At 54.8% G+C, this 26,239-nt stretch overlaps 2 protein-coding genes across 2 annotated transcripts; one reads left to right on the forward strand and one right to left on the reverse strand.

The window, feature by feature from the left end:
- The first annotated feature begins 3,795 nt into the window (after positions 1-3,795).
- On the forward strand, positions 3,796-19,700 carry LOC116986515 (elongation factor 1-alpha 2). Its single transcript, XM_033042141.1, has 8 exons — positions 3,796-3,896; positions 4,715-4,874; positions 9,082-9,261; positions 9,919-10,215; positions 14,979-15,129; positions 15,730-15,986; positions 18,404-18,638; positions 19,358-19,700. Exons 2-8 carry the CDS (start codon positions 4,731-4,733, stop codon positions 19,486-19,488), a joined length of 1,395 nt encoding a protein of 464 aa, XP_032898032.1. The 5' UTR covers positions 3,796-3,896; positions 4,715-4,730; the 3' UTR covers positions 19,489-19,700.
- A 2,332-nt stretch (positions 19,701-22,032) lies between these two features.
- On the reverse strand, positions 22,033-24,413 carry LOC116986116 (DENN domain-containing protein 3-like). The gene is made up of 4 exons (XM_033041278.1): positions 24,215-24,413; positions 23,253-23,371; positions 22,879-23,010; positions 22,033-22,615 (listed from the first exon to the last, which is right to left on the reverse strand). Exons 1-4 carry the CDS (start codon positions 24,330-24,332, stop codon positions 22,430-22,432), a joined length of 555 nt encoding a protein of 184 aa, XP_032897169.1. The 5' UTR covers positions 24,333-24,413; the 3' UTR covers positions 22,033-22,429.
- Positions 24,414-26,239: the final 1,826 nt, after the last annotated feature.

Below are 26,239 nucleotides of genomic sequence, written 5' to 3' on the forward strand. Positions count from 1 at the left end.
CCAGGTATACCATCAGGTCCAGGCGCTTTTCGAGGGTTCACCCCTCTGAAGGATTTCCTGACATGGGTCTCTGTGACTGAGACTGAAATACCATCACAGCGAATGGGGGCTCAGGAAGGCACATCGGTGTTCTCCCTATCAAAGCGTGCGTAAAACGCATTGAGCTCATCAGGGAGTGATATTTCGACGACATTCGAGCTGCCTCCTGGTTTCACCTTGTAGGAGGTGATTGCATTCAGGCCCCGCCACAGCTGCCGAACATCTGTCTCATCCTCCAGCTTGGAGCAGAAGTTTGGATCATCAACTTCCTGACAGACAGGAAGCAGCATGTGAGGCTGGGAAAGCACACCTTGGACCCGCAGACCCTCAGCATAGGAGCATCGCAAGGCTGTGTACTCTCCCCTCTCCTTTAGTCTCTCTACACCAATGACTGCACCTCCACAGACTCTTCTGTCAAGCTTCCCAAGTTTGCGGACGACACAACCCTGATTGGACTGATCCAGGATGGGGAGGGATCTGCCTGCAGGCAGGAAGTGACACAGCTGGCGTCCTGGTTCCATCGCAACAACCTGGAGCTCAATGCTCTTAAGACGATGGAATTGATTGTAGACTTTAGGAGAGCTCCCCCTCCCCTCCCCCCACTCACCATCAACAACACCACAGTCACATCTGTGGAGCCATTTAAGTTCCTTGGAACCATCAACTCCAGGGACCTTAAATGGGAGGCACAGGCAATGATAGTCCCGTTTTATACAGCCATCATAGAGTGCCCGCACCTTCTCCATCATCAAGTCAAGTCAAGTCACATTTATTTATATAGCACATCATGGTCTGGTTTGGCTCAGCCACCAAAAGCATGACAACCGGAGGCTGCAGCGCATCATTCGATCAGCCGAGAAGGTTGTTGGCTGCAACCTTCCCCCCCCATAGACGAACTGTACACTGCAAGGGCCAGGAAGCGAGCGGGTAAGATCATCTCTGACCCCTCTCACCCTGGTCACAAACTCTTTGAATCACTTCCCTCTGGAAGGCGACTCCGGACTGTCAAAGCCGCCACAGCCAGACATAAAAACAGCTTTTTTCCACGAGCAGTAGCTCTACTCAACAGCCAAAAGTCTGTAGCCTCCTTTTGCTCTGGTATTTTATTTCATTCTTCACATGTTTAAATTACAATGTTTAATTGTTAATTGTCTAATATATATTGTGTTGTTACTTGTGAGCAAAGCATCAAGGCAAATTCCTTGTATGTATACATACTTGGCTAATAAAATGTATCCAATTCAATCCAATTGCCACCCTGACATTCCTGTCCTGGGCCTCCTCCGCTGTCAGAGTGAGGCCACATGCAAACTGGAGGAACAGTTCCATTCGGGCAGCTTACACCCAAGCTGCATGAATATTGAATTCTCCACTACCCCGCTCCCCATCCCATCCTGCTCCATCCCTGCACACCTTACCGTCTACTCCCATGCCCCCACCAACCAGCCCCTAATCCTTCTCTACTCCAGATCCTAATTTTTCTTTCCATCTAATTTCCTTCTTCCCAACACCCCTCCCTCATCCATGTTCAAGAGAATTTTATTGTCATGTGTCCCAAACCAGAACAATTACATTCTTACTTGCAGCATGATGACAGATATGTAAACATAGTACTCTGTAAAACCCACAATAAACAACAACAAAGGTTCAGTATATATATATATATATATATATATATATACTAGACTAAGTGGGACCCGTTGGGTCCCAGCATCTCACGGGAGGGTTGGTCCCCCAACGCAAGATTCCACCGATTCCAATATTGGTAGCTAGTGGGGGGGGCTTTCTGGAGCGCTAGTATGGGTGTTGTGGGCTGAAGGGACTGGTTTCCAGACGGCTAGTATGGACTTTGTGGGCCAAATGAATTCTTGTGCTAGCAGCTCCCTCACTCACAGCTGGGGGGCGGGCTGTTGACTCACGGCTATTCGTTAAAATTCCATTTCAAGCAGGGTGCAAGGCCACCAAATTCAAGTGCAGTTTCTTACCATTTCAAGCAGGGTTCAAGGCCACTAAAGGCAGCGAGATCTGACCGCTCCCTCCTCCATCTTGCAGAGACTGAGCCACACCCACATTTCTGGGTTTTATAGTCTCTCCCCCCTCCCACCAGAAGGGGCGTGGCCTTCATGGTGTGATTGACAGGAGAGAGAATCTCAACATTTTAAAAACAATAATAACTTATTTTCCATCGATGGGAAAAATCCTCTTGTCCTGCGCAGCGGAGGGGGATTCTGAGTAAGATGGTCAAAAATCACAGCCGTAAGTGGCAGCGTTTTTTCTAAAATCAATATACAGTACAGGAAATGGTCAAGATCAGACTTTTAGTAATATAGAAGAAATAAAAACAGACAAATAAGTAACGGCAGTCCAAAGTCAAAAGTAATGCCCCCGCCTAAATAGTTTGGAGTTTATTTGGTTAAATTAAATTTCTTTATTTATATAGCACATTTTTAGTCAACTTGCATTGACCCCAAAGTGCTTCACATAATTACATCCACACACACAGGCAAAGGTGGGTGAAGTGTCTTGCCCAAGGACACACAAGGTTGTCATGTTTAATAAGCTGATGGCTGTAGGGAGGAAGCTGCTCATGAACCTGGACGTTACAGTTTTTCGATGCCACCATCTGCACCTTTTTGTCTAGTTTACTCATCACCTGCAGCTTCTCACACTATCACCCACCCCCCCTCAGTCAGTCTGAAGATGGGTCCATTGCCGCCACAGATGCTGCCTAACCTGCTGAGTTCCTCCCGCATGCTTTCTTTCCCCAGAGGCATTGACAAGGGAGTGTTATTGCCCAGAATAAACATCAAGGCTGCAAATCCCCAGGGTCGGCAGGGCTGTTATTTATTGTGTTCACGGGAGCTGCTGTTCTCGATTGTAGACGCGTGCACAGGGACAACATGGGCCGCTGGCAGGAGAAAACACACAGTGCTGGAGGAACCCAGCGGATCAGGCAGCATCTGTGGAGGCAGTGCACACACCACGATTCAGGTTGGGACCCCACTGTCTGGGAGTCCGTGCCATGCACACACATGCAGACTGCACACACTAACACACACACTGTACACACCCACACACACTGTACACACCCACACATACACTCCACACACACTCACACTGTACACACACACACACTCCACACACACACTCACACTGTACACACACACACACACACTGTACACACACACACACTCCACACACACACACACTCACACTGTACACACACACACACACTCCACACACACACACACTCACACTGTACACACACACACACTCCACACACACACACACTCACACTGTACACACACACACACTCCACACACACTCACACTGTACACACACACACACACTACACACACACTCCACACACACACACTGTACACACACACACACACTACACACACACACACTGTACACACACACACACACTCCACACACACTGTACACACCCACACAGGGCCGCTGTTTCAATGTCCACTGGGGCAGGTGTTGTCAGTACCGGACTCACTGCCCCAATTCACCGTCGCTTCTCCACCATAAACCAAAGGAACCCTGCCCGCCTCTCCCACACCCCTCAATTGTGCCGATCATTCCCTCTCCCCCCCCTCTCACCCAAACTCTCCCTCCGTCACCATCTCTCTCCCCCATCCACCCAATCTCTCCCTCCCCTGTCCGCAGTGTGTCCGCGCCCGGCGGCCGCCGCGTTACCGCATTGCTGTAGAGGGGGGGCGGGGAGGGGGAGGGGGAGGGGGGGGGGGGGGGGCGGGTCTGCATTTGCGCAGCGCCGGCACCGACACCGCCCTCCCCCGCAATAAATAGCGGCGACTCGCAGCGTCCGCTCCCCGCTCCACCCGCAGGTGAGGGAGCGCCCGGCCCGGCCCGGCCCGCCGCGGGGAGACAGGAGACAGACAGGCAGAGGGTGGAGGTGGAGGGGGGGAGACAGGAGACAGGTGGATGCGGGGGAGAGGGATCGGCAGTGGATGGGAGAGGGGGAGGGGGGGGGGGTAGAGGGAGAGAGAGAGAGTGAGTGAGGGGGGGTAGAAGGAGAGATAGGGAGAGAGGGAGGGGGAAGGGAGGGGGAGATGCGGTGGGGAGGGAGATGGGGGGAGTTGGCCCTCTATAGAGGAGAAAGATCGCAGAATAAATGGCCGGTTTAAAATAGAGCGAGTGATAGTAACAGATGGAAATAGAGAGGGAGAGGGAGGGAGGGGGGGGGGGGGGAGCACCGTGTGTGGGGGCTGTGAGCCGCGGGGAGGGGGGAGCATGTGAATGGGTTGATATTTCGGGACCAGCCCCGTGTTACCCCCTCCCCCCACCATGACCTCCCCGACTCTGACCCCCCCCCCCCCACTCTGCCCCTTCTACTGACCCCCCCCGACCCACACACCCTGACCCCCTTATACTGACTCCCCCACTCTGCCCCTTCTACTGACCCCCCCCGACCCACACACCCTGACCCCCTTATACTGACTCCCCCACTCTGCCCCTTCTACTGACCCCCCTATACTGACCCCCCCCCCCCGACCCACACACCCTGACCCCCTTATACTGACCCCCCCACTCTGCCCCTTCTACTGACCCCCCCTATACTGACCCCCCCCCCCCCCCACCCCACACACCCTGACCCTCCACTCTGAGCCCCCCCCCCCCACACTGAACCTCCCACTACCCACAGGTTTGCAGGCTCCAGGATGGGCAGGGAGAAGGTTCACATCAACATTGTGGTGATCGGACATGTGGACTCGGGCAAATCCACCACCACCGGGCACCTCATCTACAAATGTGGTGGCATCGACAAGAGAACCATCGAGAAGTTCGAGAAGGAGGCGGCCGAGGTAACACAGTAAAACCCAGCACCCACCCACCCATCCACCCAGCACCCACCCACCCAGCACCCACCCACCCATCCAGCACCCACCCACCCAGCAAAGCACCCACCCACCCATCCAGCACCCACCCACCCACCCAGCAAAGCACCCATCCACCTAGCACCCACCCATCCACCCAGCACCCACCCAGCACCCACCCACCCATCCAGCACCCACCCACCCAGCACCCACCCAGCACCCTCCCACCCAGCACCCACCCATCCACCCAGCACCCATCCACCCAGCACCGCTCACCAACCCATCACCCACCCAGTCCAGCACTCACCCCATCACCCAGCACCTCATCCACCCAGCAACCCACCAACCATCCACCCAGTCACCCTCCCCCCAGTCACCCCATCCACGCCATCACCCTCCCACCCAGCACCCACCCACCCCTCACCCCACCCGATCCACCCAGCACCCCCAGCCCACCCAGCACACCCCCACCCACTACCCCCCCATCCCCCCATCACCCCCCATCCACCCACCACCCCCATCCCCCCATCACCCCCCCCCCCCATCATCCACCCCCCCCGCACCCCCCCCCCCCAGCACCCTCCCCTCCACCCCCCCCCCCCCCCCCCCCCCCCCCCCCCCCCCCATCCCCCACCATCCCACCCTCCCCCCCCATCCCCCCTCCCCCCACCCACCCCCCCCCACCCCCCCCCCCCCACCCCCACCCCACCACCCTCCCCCCCCCAGCACCCCCCCACCCAGCACCCACCCACCCAGCACCCACCCACCCACCCAGCACCCACCATCCACCCAGCACCCACCATCCACCCAGCACCCACCCACCCAGCATCCACCCACCCAGCACCCTCCCACCCAGCACCCTCCCACCTCCCACCCATCCACCCAGCACCCATCCACCCAGCACCCACCCACCCAGCACCCACCACTAATCAGTACAATGGTGGAGCGTGGGGTACAATCCCACCACAGTCCCAGCAAAGTGACTGGAATCCCAGCACAGTGACCATGGTCCAAGAACACACACTGCAATCCCAGTCCCAGCAGAGTTCCAACAGCATCCTAACATAGTGACCACAGTCCCAGCACAGGAACTACAATCCCTGCCCAGTCCCCGCACAGTAACAATATTCCCAGTACGATCCCAGCACAGTAACTACAATTCCAGCACAATCTCAGCAGAGGAACCACAATCCCACCAGTGTCCCAGTGTAGTAAATACAATCCCAGCTGGGTGCCACGACAATGGCCACCATCCCAGCACAGCCTCTGCCTCTCCCTGGGGTGAGGTTGGGGAGTTTGATAACACCGGCAGTCGGTACGGGCTCGGGTTTGCCGGTGGATGGGCAGGGTGGTCCAGGACCCTGTGAGCTGCCGCATTATCCAGGCTACTGAAATCTGTGAAACAGGCCCTTTGGCCCATCGAGTCCATTAGTTTTATGTTATCCCACTCCCCACACCCAGAGTCAACCACCTATCACGTGTAGGAAGGAACTGCAGATGCTGGTTTAAGCCAAAAATAAACACAAAAAGCTGGAATAACTCAGTGGTTCATGCAGCATCCCTGGTGAAAAGGAATAGGTGACGTTTTGGGTTTGAGGAAAGGTCTCGACCCAAAACGTCACCTATTCCTTCTCTCCAGAGATGCTGCCTGAGCCGCTGAGTTACGCCAGCACTTTGTGTCTGTAGCGGAGAGGCCAGTGTTGGGGTGGTAGGAGGAAGGGATTTACTTGTTGGGACATTGTCACCACTGCTAGGGCAAGGTGGCAGGGACCCTCTTCACCTTTGCTGGATCCAGGATGTTGGGGCAACAAAGACAGACAAAGAATGGACAGACCACGTTTCGGGTCAGGACCATTCCTCAGACCTTTCTGTCCTCTGTCTCCTCCATTGTCAGAGTGAGGCAAACCGCAAATTGGAGGAACAGCATCTCATATTTCGCTTAGGCAGCTTACAGCCCAGTGGTATGAATATTGATTTCTCTAACTTCAGGTAGCCCCGGCATTCCCTCTCTCTCTCTCTATCCTTCCTCCACCCAAGTCACACTGGCTTCTCATTTTCACCCAACAAACAACTAACAAGGGCCTGTTTCCTTTATAATTGTAACTTTTTTGTATACCTTTCATTCATTGTCCTCCCTACATTTGAGTATAGGAGCAAAGAGGTCCATCTGGAGTTATACAGGGCCCTGGTGAGACCACACCTGGAGTATTGTGTGCAGTTTTGGTCTCCTAATTTGAGGAAGGACATTCTTGCTATTGAGGGAGTGCAGCGTAGGTTCATCAGGTTAATTCCCGAAGGCGGGAATGTCATATGATGAAAGAATGGAGCGACTGGGCTTGTATTCACTGGAATTTAGAAGGATGAGAGGGTATCTTATAAAAACATATTAAATTATTAAGGGATTGGACATGCTAAATGCAGGAAACATGTTCCCGATGTTGGGGGAGTCGAGAACCAGGGGCCACAGTTTGAGAATAAGGCCATTTAGAACTGAGATGAGGAAAAACCTTTTTCACCCAGAGAGTTGTGAATTTGTGCAATTCCCTGCCTCAGAAGGCAGTGGAGGCCAATTCACTGGATGCATTCAAAAGAGAGTTAGATCTCTTAGGGCTAGATCTCTTAGGGATAGCGGAATCAAGGGATATGGGGAGAAGGCAGGAAGGGGGTACTGATTGTGGATGATCAGCCATGATCATATTGAATGGCGGTGCTGGCTCGAAGGGCCGAATGGCCTACACCTGCACCTTTAGTCGATGTATCTTTCACCGTCTACATCTCTCGTTTCCCTCACCCCTGACTCTCAGTCTGAAGAAGGTTCTCGGCCCAAAACGTCACCCAGAGATGCTGTCTGACCTGCTGAGTTACTCCAGCATTTTGTGTCCATTCCTCAGACTGATCGGAGTCGAGTTGGTGGGGGCGGAGATGGTGGTCATGGTATTGGCAGTAGTTTCTTCCCTTTGTCCTGTATGTGTACACAGTGGACAGCTCAACTGTGATCACTAAACTAAAGTGATGGCTCTAACAAGTGCAGGCATGTTGGGCATGGATTGATTATGAAGTAACAAGACTTTGTATCAAGGCTACGGCTTAATTATTAGGACAGATCCAAAGCAGTCAGCGAGGGGGGTTTAGAGGGCCCACAAACACCTCCATCCAACCCCCCGCACCGTGCTGTGGCACAGCCCCACCCTTGTACAATCAGCAAACAGGGCACACACACATGCTCAGTGGGTCAGGCAGCACCCATGGGGCATGAAGTGAGCAATGTTCCACGCCCAGCTCTCAGCACCGGCTCCCCTGGGGAAGAGTGATCATAATATGAGGGAATGTCAGTGTCATACAGCATGGGTACAGGCCCTTTGGCCCACAACGGCCCATCTCATCTGCCTGCATATAATCCCTATCCCTCCATTCCCTGCAGATCCTGAGCCTATCCTGAGCCAAACACCGCTATCTATCTTCCACCACCACCACCACCACCACCACCACCCTCAGCAGCTCGTTCCAGCACCCACCTGTGTGTAGAAAATAACTTGCCCCGCACATCTCCTTTAAACCTTGCTCCTCTCACTTATGTCCTCCAGACTTTAGAGATACAGCACGGAAACAGGCCCTTCGGCCCACCAAGTCCGCGCCGACCAGCGATCCCTGTACACTAGTACTATTCTACACACTCGGGATCATTTTTAATTTTACCGAAGTCAATTTACGTATAAACCTGCACGTCTGCAGAGTGTGGGAGGAAACCGGAGCACCCAGAGAAAGCCCACGCGGTCACGGGGAGAACGTGCAAACTCCGTAGGGTCTCTGGCACTGTAAGGCAGCAACTCTACCACTGTGCCACCCAATCACACTTCCAGCCTGGGAGAAATGTTCTGACTGTCTACCCTATTCCTGCCTCTCATAATTTCATAAACTTGTATCAGGTCTCCCGGCAACCTACGGCGTTCCAAAGAAACCAGTCCGTCTGTCCAACCTCTCCCTGTAGCTGACAACCCCTAAACAAGGCTTCCCTCTGGTAAACCTCTCCAAAGCCTCCACATCCTTCCTGTAATGGGGCGTCCAGAACTGCACACAGCACTCTCTCCAAATGTGACCGAACCAAAGATACAGAGATGCTGCCTGAGCCGCTGAGTTACTCCAGCACTCTGTGCCTTTTCCCCTACAATGCTACTTGTGTTCTGCCTTGCCGCAGATGGGAAAAGGCTCCTTCAAGTACGCCTGGGTTCTGGACAAGCTGAAGGCAGAGCGAGAGCGTGGTATCACCATCGACATCTCCCTGTGGAAGTTCGAAACACCAAAGTTCTACATCACCATCATCGACGCCCCTGGACACAGGGACTTCATCAAGAACATGATTACCGGCACCTCCCAGGTCAGTGGCACCCCCGATAACATGCGCTATCCCACCCCGACCCCTCAACCCAACCCAACCCCCACCCCAACCCCCCTCCCCAACCCCCACCCCAACCCCCACCCCAACCCCAACCCCAACCCCAACCCCCACCCCAAACCCAACCCCACCCCACCCCAACCCCCCCCACCCCCACCCCCACCCCCACCCCCACCCCCACCCCAACCCCAACCCCCACCCCACACCCACCCCCAACCCCAACCCCCCCCCCCACCCCACCCCCCCCACCCCCCCCCCCCCCCCACCCCCCACCCACCCCCACCCCTCCCCGCACCCCAACCCCCCACCCTCCCCACCCCCACCCCCCCACCCTCCCCTCAACCCCCACCCCCACCCCACCCCCCACCCCCACCCCCCCCCCACCCCCCAACCCCTCCCATACCCGGCAGTGTGGGGCCGGTTGTGGGATCAGGGGTCGCAGTGTCAGGGGTCAGGGTTGGGAGGTGTAGGATCAAGGGGAGTGGGGTTGGGGGTCAGGTGTTGGAGGGGTTGGGGTCGTGGTGTCAGGGGTTGTTGTGTCGGGTCACAATGTCGTGAGGTCAGGGGTTGCGGTGTCAGGGGTCAATGGTCAGTGAGTCAGGGGTCAGGATTGACTGCCCTCGTTGCCCTCTGGCCCAGGCGGACTGTGCGGTGCTGATAGTGGCTGCGGGCGTGGGTGAATTTGAAGCTGGCATCTCCAAGAACGGGCAGACGCGGGAGCACGCGCTGCTGGCCTACACTCTGGGGGTCAAGCAGCTCATCGTGGGCATCAACAAGATGGACTCCACCGAACCGCCCTACAGCGAGAAACGCTACGACGAGATCGTCAAGGAGGTCAGCGCCTACATCAAGAAGATCGGCTACAACCCCAGCACTGTGCCCTTTGTGCCCGTCAGTGGCTGGCATGGAGACAACATGCTGGAGGCCTCGCCCAACGTGAGTACCCCCGCGCACCCCCCTCCCACCCACCGCGCACCCCTTCCCACCCCGCGCAGCTTCCTCCAGCCCCCCTCCCACCCCCAGCCCCTCTCCCGCCCCCCTCTCACTCCACGCAGCCCCCACCCACTCCGCGTACCCCCCATGCCCCCCCTCGTCCAACTTGTGTACCCGCAGCAGCCCCATCCCCCACGCTTCGCCCAACATGAGTACCCGTGGCAATGCCAGCTGTAGATCCCCACCCCTCCACCTGGTAACCCCTGGTCTGGGCGGGTGTCTGGGCGAATGCCCCTACATGGTCGGGCAAGGCCGGTGTTATTTTTAATCTGCTTGGGAATGTGCCAGCGCTGCCAGGAACCCCCCCCCCCCCTTCCCCCCAAGGGGATATCTCTGGCTCTGCCCGTCATCACCAGGGGTGGGGGAGGTTTTGGGAAACCCAACACTCCCTCCCCTCCCCCCACCAGCCACGGGATATATATAGCCTGTCTGCACAGGCCAAACAGGGAGCGTTCCAGAAACCTCTGTCAGATCAGATCACCATATAACCATATAACCATATAACAATTACAGCACGGAAACAGGCCATCTCGACCCTTCTAGTCCGTGCCGAACACGTATTCTCCCCTAGTCCCATATACCTGCGCTCAGACCATAACCCTCCATTCCTTTCCCGTCCATATAACTATCCAATTTATTTTTAAATGATAAAATCGAACCTGCCTCCACCACCTTCCCTGGAAGCTCATTCCACACAGCTACCACTCTCTGAGTAAAGAAGTTCCCCCTCATGTTACCCCTAAACTTCTGTCCCTTAATTCTCAAGTCATGTCCCCTTGTTTGAATCTTCCCTACTCTCAGTGGGAAAAGCTTATCCACGTCAACTCTGTCTATCCCTCTCATCATTTTAAAGACCTCTATCAAGTCCCCCCTTAACCTTCTGCGCTCCAAAGAATAAAGCCCTAACTTGTTCAACCTTTCTCTGTAACTTAGTTGCTGAAACCCAGGCAACATTCTAGTAAATCTCCTCTGTACTCTCTCAATTTTGTTGACATCCTTCCTATAATTAGGCGACCAAAATTGTACCCCATACTCCAGAATTGGCCTCACCAATGCCTTGTACAATTTTAACATTACATCCCAACTTCTATACTAAATGCTCTGATTTATAAAGGCCAGCACACCAAAAGCTTTCTTTACCACCCTATCTACATGAGATTCCACTTTCAGGGAACTGTGCACAGTTATTCCCAGATCCCTCTGTTCACCTGCATTCTTCAATTCCCTACCATTTACCATGTACGTCCTATTTTGATGTGTCCTGCCAAGATGTAGCACCTCACACTTATCAGCATTAAACTCCATCTGCCATCTTTCAGTCCACTCTTCCAACTGGCATAAATCTCTCTGTAGACTTTGAAAATCTACTTCATTATCCACAACCCCACCTATCTTAGTATCATCTGCATACTTACTAATCCAATTTACCACACCATCATCCAGATCATTGATGTACATGACAAACAACAGTGGACCCAACACAGATCCCTGTGGCACCCCACTAGTCACTGGCCTCCAACCTGACAAACAACCATCCACCATTACACAGCAGTCTGAAGAAGGGTTTCGGCCCGAAACGTCGCCTATTTCCTTCGCTCCATAGATGCTGCTGCACCCGCTGAGTTCCTCCAGCAATTTTGTGTACCTTCGATATTCCAGCATCTGCAGTTCCCTTTTGAACACCATTACTCTCTGGCATCTCCCATTCAGCCACTGTTGAATCCATCTTGCTACTCCACCATTAATACCCAACCATTGAACCTTCTTAACCAACCTTCCATGAGGAACCTTGTCAAAGGCCTAACTGAAGTCCATATATACAACATCCACTGCTTTACCCTCATCAATTTCCCGAGTAACCTCTTCAAAAAATTCAAGAAGATTAGTCAAACATGACCTTCCAGGCACAAATCCATGTTGACTGTTCCTAATCAGACCCTGTTTATCCAGATGCTTATATATATTATCTCTAAGTATCCTTTCCATTAATTTGCCCACCGCTGACGTCAAACTAACAGGTCTATAATTGCTAGGTTTACTCTTAGACCCCTTTTTAAACAATGGAACAACATGCGCAGTACGCCAATCCTCCGGCACTATTCCCGTTTCTAATGACATTTGAAATATTTCTGTCATAGCCCCTGCTATTTCTACACTAACTTCCCTCAATGTCCTAGGGAATATCCTGTCCGGACCTGGAGACTTATCCACTTTTATATTTCTCAAAAGTGTCAGTACTTCCTCTTCTTTGAATCTCATAGTTTCCATAGCTACTCTACTTGTTTCCCTTACCTCACATAATTCAATATCCTTCTCCTTGGTGAATACCGAAGAAAATAAATTGTTCAATATCTCCCCCATCTCTTTTGGCTCTGCAGATAGCTGGTCCACTCTGACTCTCTAATGGACCAATTTTATCCCTCGTTATCCTTTTGCTATTAATATAGCTGTAGAAACCCTTTGGGTTTACTTTCACCTTACTTGCCAAAGCAACCTCATATCTTCTTTTAGCTTTTCTAATTTCTTTCTTAAGATTCTTTTTACATTCTTTATACTCCTCAAGCACCTCATTTACTCCATGCTGCCTATAATTATTGTAGATCTCCCTCTTTTTCCAAACCATGTGTCCAATTTCCCTTGAAAACCATGGCTCTTTCCGATTTTTACTATTTCCTTTCAACCGAACAGGGACATAAAGATTCTGTACTCTTAAAATTTCACCTTTAAATGTACTCCATTTCTTTTCCACATCTTTCCCATAAAACAAAATATCCCAATTTACTCCTTTTAAATCCTTTCGCATCTCCTCAAAGTTAGCCTTTCTCCAATCAAAAATCACAACCCTAGGTCCGGTTCTGACCCTCTCCATAATTATATTGAAACTAATGGTATTGTGATCACTGGTCCCGAACTGTTCCCCAACGCATACCTCTGCCACCTGACCCGTCTCATTTCCTAACAGGAGGTCCAGCACCGCTCCTTCTCTAGTAGGTACTTCTATGTATTGCTGCAAAAAACTATCCTGCACACATTTTACAAACTCCAACCCATCCAGCCCATTTACAGAATGTGTTTCCCAGTCTATGTGTGGAAAATTGAAATCTCCCACAATCACTACCTTGTGCTTACTACTAATATCTGCAATCTCCTTACATATTTGCTCTTCCAATTCTCGCTCCCCCATTTGGCGGTCTATAATACACCCCTATAAGTGTTGCTACCCCTTTCCCATTTCTCAGTTCCACCCAAATAGCCTCCCTAGACGAGCCCTCTAATCTATCCTGCCAAAGCACTGCTGTAATATCTTCCCTGATAAGCAATGCAACACCTCCACCTCTTGCCCCTCCAATTCTATCACACCTGAAGCAACAAAATCCTGGAATATTTAGTTTCCAATCACAGCCCTCCTGCAACCATGTTTCACTGATCGCCACAACATCATACTTCCAGGTGTCAGTGATACAGTGTGGAAACAGTCCCTTCGGCCCAACCTGCCCACTCTGAACAACATGTCCCAGTTACACTAGTCCCACCTGCCCGTGTTTGGTTCAAATCCCTCCAAACCTGACCTATCCATGTATCTTTCTTAAACGTTGAGATAGTCCCAGCCTCAACTACCTCCTCTTGCAGCTCGTTCCATACACCCACCACCTTTTGTGTGAAAAAGTTACCCCTCAGATTCCTATTAAATCTTTTCCCCTTCACCTTAAACCTATGTCCTCTGGTCCTCGATTCCTCTACTCTGGGCAAGAGACACTGTGCATCTACTCGATCTATTCCTCTCCTGATTTTGTTCACCTCTATAAGATCACCCCTCATCCTCCTGCGCTCCATGGAACTCTCTCAGGCCACTCAACCTCTCCCTATAGCTCAGACCCTCTAGTCCTGACAACATCCTCGTAAATCTTCTCTGAACCCTTTCAAGCTTGATATCTTTCGTATAATATGGTGCCCGAATCTGAACACAATACTCAAAATGCGACCTAATGCTTAAACAACTGCAACATGACCCCCCAACTTCTATACTCAATACTCTGACTGATAAAGGCCAATATGCCAAAAGCCTTTTTTGAGCACCTTATTTATCTACCTGTGACTCGACCTTCATGGAACCATGCACATGTACTCCTAGATCCCTCTGCTCTACAACACTACCCAGAGGCCGACCATTCACTGTGTAGGTCCTGCCCTTGTTTGATGTCCCAAAATGCAACGCCTCACACTTCTCCGTATTAAATTCCATCAACCATTCCTCCGCCCACCTGGCCAATCGATCCAGATCCTGCTGCAATTTTCACAACCATCTTCACTATCTGCAAAACCACCCACTTTTGTATCATCAGCAAACTTGCTAATCTTGCCTTGTATGTTCTCATCCAAATCATTGATGTAGATGACAAACAGTAACGGGCCCAGCACCGAACCCTGAGGCCCACCACTCGTCACAGGCCTCCAGTCCGAGAAGCAACCTTCCACCATCACCCTCTGCTTCCTTCCATGAAGCCACTTTACTATCCACGTGTGTAGGATAGCACTAGTATACGGGGTGATTGCCAGTCGGCACGGGTTGGATGGGCCGAAGGGCTGTTTCCACGTTGTATCACTAAAGTCTAAATTCTAGAGAATTGAGTGGGGTGGGACCTCTGCCCCCCCGGCGCTGACCTCTGCCCTTTCACCTCTTCCCTCTGCCCTGCCGATGTGGACAGATGCCGTGGTTCAAGGGGTGGAAGGTGGAGCGTAAGGAGGGCAATGCAGGTGGGGTGACACTGCTGGAGGGTCTGGACACCATCCTACCCCCCTCTCGACCCATCGGCAAACCCCTCCGCCTACCCCTGCAGGACGTCTACAAGATAGGAGGTGAGGGGGGTGGCTGGAGGGGATGTGGGAGAAAGGGAGGGATGGGGAGGGGAGGGGGAGGAATATGGGAGAGGGGAGTTGGTGGTGGAGAGGGGGCAGGGGGAGGGGAGGGGGAATGTAGGGGAGGGGGAGGGGTTGAAGGGGATGGGGTTGAAGGGGGAGGGGAGAGGGAGGTGTAGGGGAGGGGGTGTAGGGGAGGGGGAGGGGGGTGTAGGGGAGGGGGAGGCTGATGGCTGATGATTGGTGGAGTCTGAAACCCTCTGTAGAGGACGTGACACCCATTGACGTCGGTGACCCTGTGCATTTGGTAAGAGGTCAAGACAGTGACCCTGCCTTGTGACCTGTGAACCTGTCCCCTGAACTTTTCGGTGCTTTACCCAGGGATTGGCACGGCGACCTGTGACCCAGTCCCTGACCCTGTGACTCTGACCCCATTATCATGCACCCTGCCTGTGACCCTGCCCCTGACCCGTGACATGGCAGGGATCGGCTCAGTGACCTGTGACCTTTCCCCTGACTTAACTGTGCCTTGTGACTGGCATGGATTGGCATGGTGACCTGTGACCCTGACCCCTAACGGTTTCCGGTTGTGATGGGCAGGGATCGGCACGGTGCCGGTGGGCAGGGTGGAGACGGGCGTGCTCAAGCCAGGCATGGTGGTGACGTTTGCCCCGGTGAACATTACTACGGAGGTGAAGTCGGTGGAGATGCATCACGAGGCGCTGGCTGAGGCGATGCCTGGCGACAACGTGGGCTTCAACGTCAAGAACGTGTCCGTCAAGGATGTACGCCGCGGAAACGTGTGTGGAGACAGCAAGAACGACCCACCCATGGAGGCCTGCACCTTCACTGCACAGGCACGCTGGGGGAGAAGAGGGGGGAGGGGGAGGTGTTGGTGAGGATCCAGAGGAGGTTCATGAGAATGAACCCAGAAATAAGTGGTTTACCATATGATGAGCGTGTGACGGCACTGGGTCTGTACTCGCTGGAGTTTAGAAGAATGAAACTTACCGAATAGTGAAAGGCCTGGATAGAATGGATGTGGAGAGGATGTTTCCACTAGTGGGAGAGTCTAGGACCAGAGGCCATAGTCACAGAATTAAAGGACGTTCCTTTGGAAATGTTACAGTGCTCATGGGGGATTTCAACATGCAGGTAGACTGGAAAAATCCAAGAAAAGGAATTTCTAGAGTGCCTCCGAGATGGATTCTTAGAGCAGCTTGAGGTGGAGCCGACCAGTGAAATTCTGGAATTAGTGTTTTATAATGAACCAGATTTGATAAGGGAGTTTCAGGTAAAGGAGCCACCAGGAGGTAGCGACCACAACATGATAAATTTTAATCTGCAATTTGAGAGGGGGAAGATGAAATTGGATGTGCAGTATTGCAGCTTAGCAAAGGGGACCACAGAGGCTTGATGGAGGAGCTGGTCAATGTTAACTGGAAAGTCCACCTAGCGGGGATGACCGTGGAACAGCAATGACAGGAATTTGTGGGAATAATTCAGAAGATGCAGGATCTTTTCATTCCAAAGAGGAAGAAAGATTCTAGGCGGAGAAAGTGGCGACCGATCAAGGGCGTAAGATGAGCGGGAAGACAGAGGATTGGGAAGCTTTTAAAGAACAACAGAAGGTAACTGAAAAGACAATATGGGGAGAAAAGTTGAAATACGAAGGTAAGCTAGTCAAGAATATAAAAGAGGATAGCAAGAGTTTCTTCATTTATATAAAGAGCAAGAAAGAGGCAAGAGTGGACTGCTGGAGAATGTTGCAGGAGAAGTGATAATGGAGAATAAAGAAATGGCAGAGGAGTTGAATAACTTTTTGCATCAATCTTCACAGTGGAAACACCAGCAACGTGCCTGAAATTCAAGAGTGTCAGTGGGTGGAAATTAGTGGAGTGGCTTTTACTAGGGAAAAGGTGCTTGGGAAACTGAAAGGGCTGAAGGTGGATAAGTCACCTGGCCTCAAAATAAAAGGATGTTCCTTTAGGAAAGAGATGGGGAGGAATTTATTTAGTCAGAGGGAGGTGAATCTGTGCAATTCATTGCCACAGACTGCTGTGGAGGCCAAGTCCATGATATTTTTAACTAGAGATTGACAGATTCTTGATTAGTACGGATGTCAGGGATTATGGGGAGGAGGCAGGAGAATGGAGTTAGGAGCGAGAGACAGATCATCCATAATTGAATGGTGAAGTAGACTCGATGGGCCGAATGGCCTAATTCTTCTATCACCTATGAACATGAGAAAGATGAGGAGGAATTTATTTAGTCAAAGGGTGGTGAATCTGTGGAAGGCAGGGATTGACAGATTCTTGATTAGTACAGGTGTCAGGGGTTACGTGGAGAAGGCAGGAGAATGGGGTTGAGTGGGAAAGATAGAGGGAGTGGTCAGTGTGGGGGAACTTGGAGTGAGAGGGACAGGTACACGGATAGGACAGGTTTAGAGGGATATGGGCCAAATGCGGGCAGGTGGGACGAGATAGGGCATGTTGGTCAGCATTGGCAAGTTGGGCCAAAGGGCCTGTTTTCACGCAGTATGACAATCAAGTACCATAGGTAGAGCAAAGGGGAAGATACAGTGCAGAATATAGTTCCACATTGTAGCGCATCAGTTCCAGAGACAACGTCCAATGTCCACAAGGGTGAATCGGACAGTATTCTAGCTTTGGGAAGGAATAGATAGGGTGAACGCACAGTCTTTTACCCAGAGTAAATAGGTTTAAGGTGAGAGATTTAAAGATTTAATAACAATCTGAGGGGGAACTTTTTCACTTGAGGGTGGAGGGTATAGGGAACGAGTTGACTGAGGAGGTATTTGAGGCAGGTACTATAACAATGTTTAAGAGACGTTACATGGATAGGACAGGTTTAGAGGGATATGGGGCAAATACAGACAGATGGGACAAGTGTAGATGGGGATGTTGGTCGGTGCGGGCAAGTTGGCCGGTGGGAGAATGCCCACTGGGAGGGAGTATGCTCCTTGGCCCTTTGGAACTGACCTCTGTCTTCGGGTGCGGGGAGTGGGTTACCGGAGAGGGAGGTTTAGGGGGAGGGGAAGGGGGCTTAGCCAGTTCAGAGAGTTCCCTGGTTCAGGGGTGGGCGGTGGTGGAGGGGGTTTAGTTCGGGGGGCTCCCTGGTTCAGGGGCACTGGGGGAGGGGTTGGGGGGTATAGCCATTGGGGGAGGGGGGTTAGCTAGTGGTGTTACCCAGAGGGGGGGTCTCCCTGGTGTGGGGTACTGACCTGTGCCGCCTGTCGGTGATCTGCCCACAGGTGATCATCCTGAACCACCCCGGGCAGATCAGTGCCGGCTACTCACCGGTCATTGACTGCCACACCGCCCACATTGCCTGCAAGTTTGCCGAGCTGAAGGAGAAGATCGACCGGCGCTCCGGCAAGAAACTGGAGGACAATCCCAAAACCCTCAAGTCTGGAGACGCCGCCATCGTGGAGATGACCCCCGGCAAGCCCATGTGTGTGGAGAGCTTCTCCAAGTACCCCCCTCTCGGTGAGTGACCCCGACCCTGTCCACCGACCCCTGACCCATGCCCCTACCCTGCCCTCTGATCCCCGCCTCAACACGTGAGCTACGCCCCCTGACCCCTGATACCCTACCCCATGCCCCCGACCCCTGGTTGCCCGGCAACGGCTCTGTGGCAGTGGAGCAGCGTCCAGCAAGATCCCAGTGGAGCAGAATGCTGTGGTGTTATCGAGCTACACTGCCGGCAACAGGCCCTGCTGCCCAACGTGCCCCGTCTACACTAGTCCCGCCTGTCCATACTGTGCACATGTACTGTCTATGGTACCCACTTAAGTGTCATCTCGGTGCCCTTCAGTTGAGGGAGCTGGTTGGCTGCAGGAACCCAGCCCTTGCTCTTGCTGTTCCTCTCCATGGTGACGCCGGGCCTCGGGGAAGTGCCGGAGAACATAGACGGCAGCGTGAAGCAGGATCCCGGCACCAAACGCCACCTGTACACCTTACCCAGAGATGCTGCCCAAGCCGCTGACTTACTCCAGTACTTTGTCTTCTCTCTGTAACTCAGCACCTGCAGGTCCAGCTGTCTCACCCTCCCTCCCTCCCTCAGGTCCCATTGGCCAAGGCAAACCTTCCTCGGCTGTGATAATCTCGCCCGGGGTCTGTGGGGGTGAGTGAGGGGCTCCGTGACCCCTGCCCTCTCCCTCTGGTCCATGGGGCCCCGGCTAACGTGTGCGGTGTTATGTTTGCAGGCCGCTTTGCGGTGCGGGACATGCGGCAGACAGTGGCGGTGGGCGTGATCAAGAGCGTGGAGAAGAAGTCTGGCACCACGGGCAAGGTCACCAAGTCAGCCCAGAAAGCCCAGAAATCCCAGGGCAAGTGAAGGGAGGTGGCAGGGGCTGGTCCCTCCCCCCCACTGGGGCCCCGTCCCCCACAGGGGCCCCCCCTGCCCACCGGGGCCTGCCCGCCCGCCACACGTTCCTCACCCAACCACTGGATGCTCACCATTAAAGTCCAATGGAAGTTCTTCAAGAGGAAACGCATGTGGCCAGGCAGCCCAGCCTTCCGGTGTCAATAAACACGAGCAAACTCACACACACCGTCTTGTCTACCTTCCTCACTCCCAGAGACCCCTCCTCACCTCCCCACCCCATCATCCTCACCCCTCACCCACCCCCTTCCCCTCCCCACACCACCGCCTCCCCTCACCCACCCCTCTCCTACCCCCTCCCCCTCCCCACGCCCTCACCACCTCCTTCTCTCCCCCTCCCCACCCCCCTCCTACCCCCTCTCCTTCTCTCCCCCTCCCCACCCCTACCTCCTACCCCCGTGAATAATGGTCTCGACATTAAACGTCGCCTATCCATGTTATCCAGAGAACGTGTGGTGCAGCATTAGGGTTGTTGCCTCACAGCGCCAGAGCCCCGGGTTTGATTTTGACTACAGGTGCTGTCTGTGCGGAGTTTGTACGTTGTAGGTTAACTGGCTTTGGTGCGATAGTGTTAGTGTGTGAGGGTCGTTGCACTTTGTGTCTTTTTTTTGTAAAGCAGCATCTGCGGTTCCCTCTGTCGATATTTTACTGATGTCATCACCTGCGAGCAACAATCCTTCACACCAGGCCTGTGTTATCCCACGTTCCCATCCATCCACCCACACACCAGGGGGAGGGGGGATCTGTGGTTTGGCCCATCCACCCACACACCAGGGGGAGGGGGGATCTGTGGTTTGGCCCATCCACCCACACACCAGGGGGAGGGGGGATCTGTGGTTTGGCCCATCCACCCACACACCAGGGGGAGGGGGGGGGTCTGTGGTTAGGCATGGTCCCCCTTGTCCTTCCGCTTCAGTGTGTGTGTACTGGCGTGGGGCGCGGGCTCGACACAGGGTGGGCAGTGGCGAAGGGGGGGGAAGGATAGGAAAGGGGGGGGAGTGGGGGTTGCAATGGGGCTGCACAGTGGAGTGGGCATCAGCATGGACACTGAGGGTGGGAAGGGGGTGACCTGGGCGATTGCCCTGCCCTCCGTCCCTGAGCTCTGGTGGGGCCTGGTCAGCCCTGTCGGCCGGAGCTCACTGATAGTCAAGGGCAGGTGTGACCCTCCCCCCACCCTCACTCGCAGGTCAATGCTAAATGGAGGCCGCAGCTGTCTGCCTGCTGACCGTTCCTTTCTGCTGCTCACCCGATACATAGAAACATAGAAAATAGGTGCAGGAGGAGCCAGCACCGCCATTCATTGTGATCATGGCTGATCGTCCCCAATCAATAACCCGTGCCTGCCTTCTCCCCATATCCCTTGACACCACTAGCCCCTAGAGCTCTATCTAACTCTCTTAAATCCATCCAGTGATTTGGCCTCCACTGCCCTCTGTGGCAGGGAATTCCACAAATTCACAACTCTCTGGGTGAAAACGGTTTTTTCTCACCTCAGTCTTAAATGACCTCCCCTTTATTCTAAGACCATGGACCCTGGTTCTGGACTCGTTCAACATTGGGAACATTTTACCTGCATCTAGCTTGTCCAGTCCTTTTATAATTTTATATGTCTCTATAAGATCCCCCTCATCCTTCTAAACTCCAGTGAACACAAGCCTAGTCTTTTCTAGGGTGGCACCCTCCCCGATCCTCACACCCGCTGCACACACTTGCACACACACACACACACACGCGCACGCACACACAGGCACCCACACACAGGCACCCACACACAGGCACCCCCACACACACACACACACAGACAACAGGCCCTTCGGCCCACTAGCTACACACCTACCAAGTTGGCAGCCCCATTGCCCTGCACTCAGCCCTAAACCTTCCCTGACCACCCGACCAGCGATCACCCATTCACACGGCTTTCATGTTATCCCAATTTCTCAGCCACTGCCTACACACAAGGTGCAATTTACAGAAGCCAATTAACCTGCAAACTTGTACGTCTTTGGAGTGTGGGAGGAAACTGGAGCACCCGGAGAAAACCCACGCGGCCACAGGGAGAACGTACAAACTCCAAACAGACAGCACCCGAGGTCAGTATCAAACCCGGGTCTCAGGTGCTGTGAGGCAGCAACTTGGTTTAGTTCAGAGATACAGCATGGAAACAAGCGGTGAGTCGACACTGATCAATGATCACCTGGTCACTAGTTCTATGTTATCCCACTCTCTCATCCTCTCCCTACACACTGGGGCCAATGAACCTGCAACCTCGCTTGTCTAGACAGTTGTTCAGGCCACAGATCTACAGGGGCAGGCAGGGTAACAAAATATAATCTTTATTTCTGTTGGGCCGCAGGGCCGGGACAATGTCCTGTGAGGGGCAGTGAACGAACGGCACCGAGCACAGTGGGTCAGGCAGGCAGGCAGGCAGGCAGCATCCGTGGAGGTGGGGAACGGCAACCGGACTTCAGGGCTGAGTGGGCGGGGGAGGGGGGGGTGTGAGAGAGAGGGTGAGAATGAGGGGGGAGAGAGTAAGGGGGAGAGAGAGGGGGTGGGTAGGCGGGGTGGGTAGAGCTCTCTTGTGGGTATTCCCAGTGTAGATCACAATGTTGGCACTGTGACAGAGTGAGATGGGTCATCACGGCTGCTGTCTGTACAGAGTTTGCACGTTCTCCCTGTGACCTGCGTGGGTTTTCTCCGGATGCTCTGGTTTCCTCCCACACTCCAAAGACGTGCGGGTTTGAAGGTTAATTGTCTCTGTAAATTGCCCGCAGCGAGGGAGGGGTGTCTGGCGTCTAGACTCTGTGTCTCAGTCCACGCGCCAGTTGCTAGCCCATCTGGTCCCGGTCCCACAGCGAGGGGCCGGTGTCTGGCCAGCGTCTAGCCGGTGTCTGGGTCAGTCCACGCTCCAGATGCTGGCCTGCCCAGTGGCGGAGGCACTGAGCATGTAGCGGTCGTGGGCACAGCAGAGTGTGGTGACGGGGCCACCCGATGCCTCCAGCTCCTTCACCAGCGAGCGATCGGCCGCGCTGACCACCTGGATCCGGCCACCACCGTCTGGCGCCGCACCGCCCACCCACACCTGCACATGGCACACGGCACACAGCACATGTTACACGGCACATGGTACACGGCACACTTCGCAGGGCAGTGGGTCAGAGGTTGGGTGGCAGAGAGGGTCAGGAACAAGGTACGGGCGAAGGTCAGAGGTCGGGGTGAAAGTTGGAGGTCGGGTCGGGGCGAAGGCCGGAGGTCAGGGTGAAGGGCAGAAGGTCAGAGTTAGGGATGGGGCGAGGATCAGAGGTGACGATGGGTTGGAGGGCGGGTCGGAGGTCAGAGTCCCACCTGCTCCTTGACGTGGACCATGCAGTGTCCGCTGCTGGGCAGCGACATCACCCCCGCGGGTGCGGACAGGCAGCACATGCTCCACACGTACAGGCTGCACCTCGGGGTGCTCAGCACCCACACCTCCTCCCTCTGCAGCAGAGATAGCACCGTTATCCAGAACATTCCCACCCCCCCGACATTGACCTCCCACCCCACCGGCACTCATCCCTCACCCCTGACCCCCCCACCCCTGACCCATCACCTACACCCCATCACCCCTGACCCCCACCCCTGGCCCCACTGGCCCTGACCAAGACCGTTGCCCTCGACATCTGAACCCTCACCCCTGCCCTCTGACCATCAGCTCTCAGCCCCCTGACCCCGCGCTGTACCTGAGGTAGGATGAGGAAGTGGCTCCAGGGGACGGAGCCTCCATCCGGGGTCAGGTCGTGGGTCACTTTCTGAAGCTGCTGCCCATCCCAGGACAACATCACCAGGCTCTGGTCAGCACCTGCGGGGGAGAGAGAGAGAGGTGAGGGGGGTACAGAGGGGTGAGGGGGGTATAGAGAGGTGAGGGGGGGGTACAGAGGGGTAAGGGGGGTGTACAGAGGGGTGAGGGGGTTACAGAGGGGTGAGGGGGGGGTACAGAGGGGTGAGGGGGGGTACAGAGGGGTGAGGGGGGGGTACAGAGGGGTGGGGGGGGGTACAGAGAGGTGAGGGGGGGTACAGAGAGGTGAGGGGGGTACAGAGGGGTGAGGGGGGTACAGAGAGGTGAGGGGGGGTACAGAGGGGTGAGGGGGGTACAGAGAGGTGAGGGGGGGGGTACAGAGGGGTGAGGGGGGGTACAGAGAGGTGAGGGGGTTACAGAGGGGAATGGGAGGGATGAGGGGGGGTACAGAGGGGTGAGGGGGGGGGGGTACCGAGGGAGGGGTGAGGGGGGGTACAGAGAGGTGAGGGGGGGTACAGAGGGGTGGAGGGGGGTACAGAGAGGTGAGGGGGGTACAGAGGGGAAAGGGAGGGGTGAGGGGGGGGTACAGAGGGGTGAGGGGGGTACAGAGGGGTGAGGGGGTACAGAGAGGTGAGGGGGGGTACAGAGGGGAGAGGGAGGGGGAGGGGGGTGGAGAGGGAGGGGGTGTGAGAGGTGGGAGAGAGGGGGGGAGAGAGGGGAGGGGGTGATGGGGGGATAGAGGGAAGAGGTGTTAAGCTGTCTGTCATCATGCTAGTGGGGTCCACATCCTCACGCTGGGGGAGGGGGGGGCAGCGGGGTATCGGGGCACAATGTTGGACGGTTCACCCCCCCTCCCCAGTAGAACCCACCTCCCCCTTCGCCCCCCCCACGCGAGTGTGGACTCACAACACCAGAGGTTGCGCTGGTGCAGACTGATGGCGGACAGATAGCAGCATTGTTGCAGCTGCAGCTGGCTGCAGGACTCCATGGTGACCGGGTCCCACACCACCACCGTGCCGTCCATGCTGCACGAGAAAACAGGGCTGGAGAGGGAATATATTACATGTCACCGCCAGCAGCCCACAGATCCCACCCCACACCGCGTGTGTCATACATGTCACTGTTCCCCGTCACTGTGCAGGTACAACGCTGAAACAGGCCCTTCGCCCCCCCCCCCCCATGGATCGCAGCCACTTCCCCCCCCCCATGGATCGCAGCAGTATCCTACAAATGTACAATGTTACCAGAGCCAATTACCCCACAAACCTGCACGTCTGTGAAGTGTGGGAGGAAGCTCACGCGGTCACAGGGGAGAACGTGCAAACTCCACACAGACAGAGGGGTCTCTGGCGCTGTGAGGCAGCAGCTTTACCCACTGCGCTACTGTGCCGCCCTTTGTTTCTTCTCGGGCCACAGGTGAGGACCCACAGGTCGGGTTATTGGGCTAAATTGGTTAGTCCCATACGGGACCGCCCTTGTCCCGTATTTGACTGCTCGGGTCGAGGGGACTGTCGGGTCGGAGCGCCACGTCCGGCCCCGCCTCACCCGTCCCGACGTAGTGCAGCCCATGCAGTGCAGCAGCAGTGCCTCGCCCCTGGCCCCGTCGGCGGTCGGCAGCCCGGCCAGCTGTCCGACCTTTGGACCTTCGCTTACCACTGACACCACCACCTCTCCTTCTCATGGCCGATCATCGGTTCATGAGTTTGATTGGGTGCCGGACTTTGCGCGTGGCCCCCGGGCCAAAACTCAGCTGGCCCACCAGCTGGGCTTTGTGTACAGTCCAGCACCCGGGCCAACTCATCATTCACCCAGTCATGGCCGAGTCGGTCAACGAACTGTCGTCAGCAATTGTTCCCTTATTTGGGAGTGAGACAGTTGGCAACCCTAGTCACAGGCGGGTGGGGACCCACAGGCGGGTGGGGACCCACAGGTGGGTGGGGACCCACAGGCGGGTGGGGACCCACAGGCGGGTGGGGACCCACAGGCGGGTGGGGACCCACAGGCGGGTGGGGACCCACAGGCGGGTGGGGACCCACAGGCGGGTGGGGACCCACAGGCGGGTGGGGACCCACAGGCGGGTGGGGACCCACAGGGGAGTGGGGACCCACAGGCGGGTGGGGACCCACAGGCGGGTGGGGACCCACAGGCGGGTGGGGACCCACAGGCGGGTGGGGACCCACAGGCGGGTGGGGACCCACTGGTGGGTGGGGACCCACAGGTGGGTGGGGACCCACAGGTGGTTGGGGACCCACAGGTGGGTGGGGACCCACAGGTGGGTGGGGACCCACAGGTGGGTGGGGACCCACAGCTGAGTGGGGACCCACAGGTGAGTGAGGACCCATAGGACGGCAGCGTGCTAAATGTTGTTCCTTTGTTTAATGGAGGTAGGCAGAATCCAGGGAGCTGGAGATGTGAGCCACACACAAGTGGCAGCGACACTATTGGAGGGAATAGTTCCAGAGAGGAATTACTCTCATTTGGAAGAGAATGGGTGGATTAGGGATAGCCAGCATGGCTTTGTACATGGCAGATCCTGTCTCACTAACTTGATTGAGTTTTTGAGGACATGACAAAGGAGATTGATGAAGATAGGTTGGTGGATGTTGTATACATGGATTTTAGCTTTTGATCATATAACCATATAACAATTACAGCACGGAAACAGGCATTCTCGACCCTTCTAGTCCGTGCCGAACACTTATTCTCCCCTAGTTCATGGTTGACTGATCTAGAAGAATAAGGCGTAAGGTATTTATGATGATTTGATGGTATGGACCTGGTTTATACATAGAAGACAGAGGTTGTGGTGGAAGGGAGATATTCTGGCTCTGGTCTGTGACCAGTGGAGTTCCGCAGGGATCTGTGCTGGACCTCTGCTGTTTGTGAGATATATTAATGACTTGGACGTAAATGTAGATGGGCTGGTGTGTA

The sequence above is a fragment of the Amblyraja radiata genome, chromosome 23 (assembly GCF_010909765.2).
Source record: "Amblyraja radiata isolate CabotCenter1 chromosome 23, sAmbRad1.1.pri, whole genome shotgun sequence".
NCBI classification, from domain to species: Eukaryota; Metazoa; Chordata; class Chondrichthyes; order Rajiformes; family Rajidae; genus Amblyraja; species Amblyraja radiata.

Excerpts from the sequence above, each read along its gene's own strand:
- LOC116986515 (XM_033042141.1), top strand. The coding sequence starts at position 4,731 with ATGGGCAGGGAGAAGGTTCACATCAACATTGTGGTGATCGGACATGTG. Across the intron at positions 10,216-14,978 it reads TGCTGGAGGCCTCGCCCAAC|ATGCCGTGGTTCAAGGGGTG; the intron begins GTGAGTACCCCC and ends CGATGTGGACAG. Across the intron at positions 15,130-15,729 it reads GGACGTCTACAAGATAGGAG|GGATCGGCACGGTGCCGGTG; the intron begins GTGAGGGGGGTG and ends TGTGATGGGCAG.
- LOC116986116 (XM_033041278.1), bottom strand. The coding sequence starts at position 24,332 with ATGGACGGCACGGTGGTGGTGTGGGACCCGGTCACCATGGAGTCCTGC. Across the intron at positions 23,011-23,252 it reads ACTTCCTCATCCTACCTCAG|AGGGAGGAGGTGTGGGTGCT; the intron begins GTACAGCGCGGG and ends TCTCTGCTGCAG. Across the intron at positions 22,616-22,878 it reads TGGTCCACGTCAAGGAGCAG|GTGTGGGTGGGCGGTGCGGC; the intron begins GTGGGACTCTGA and ends TGCCATGTGCAG.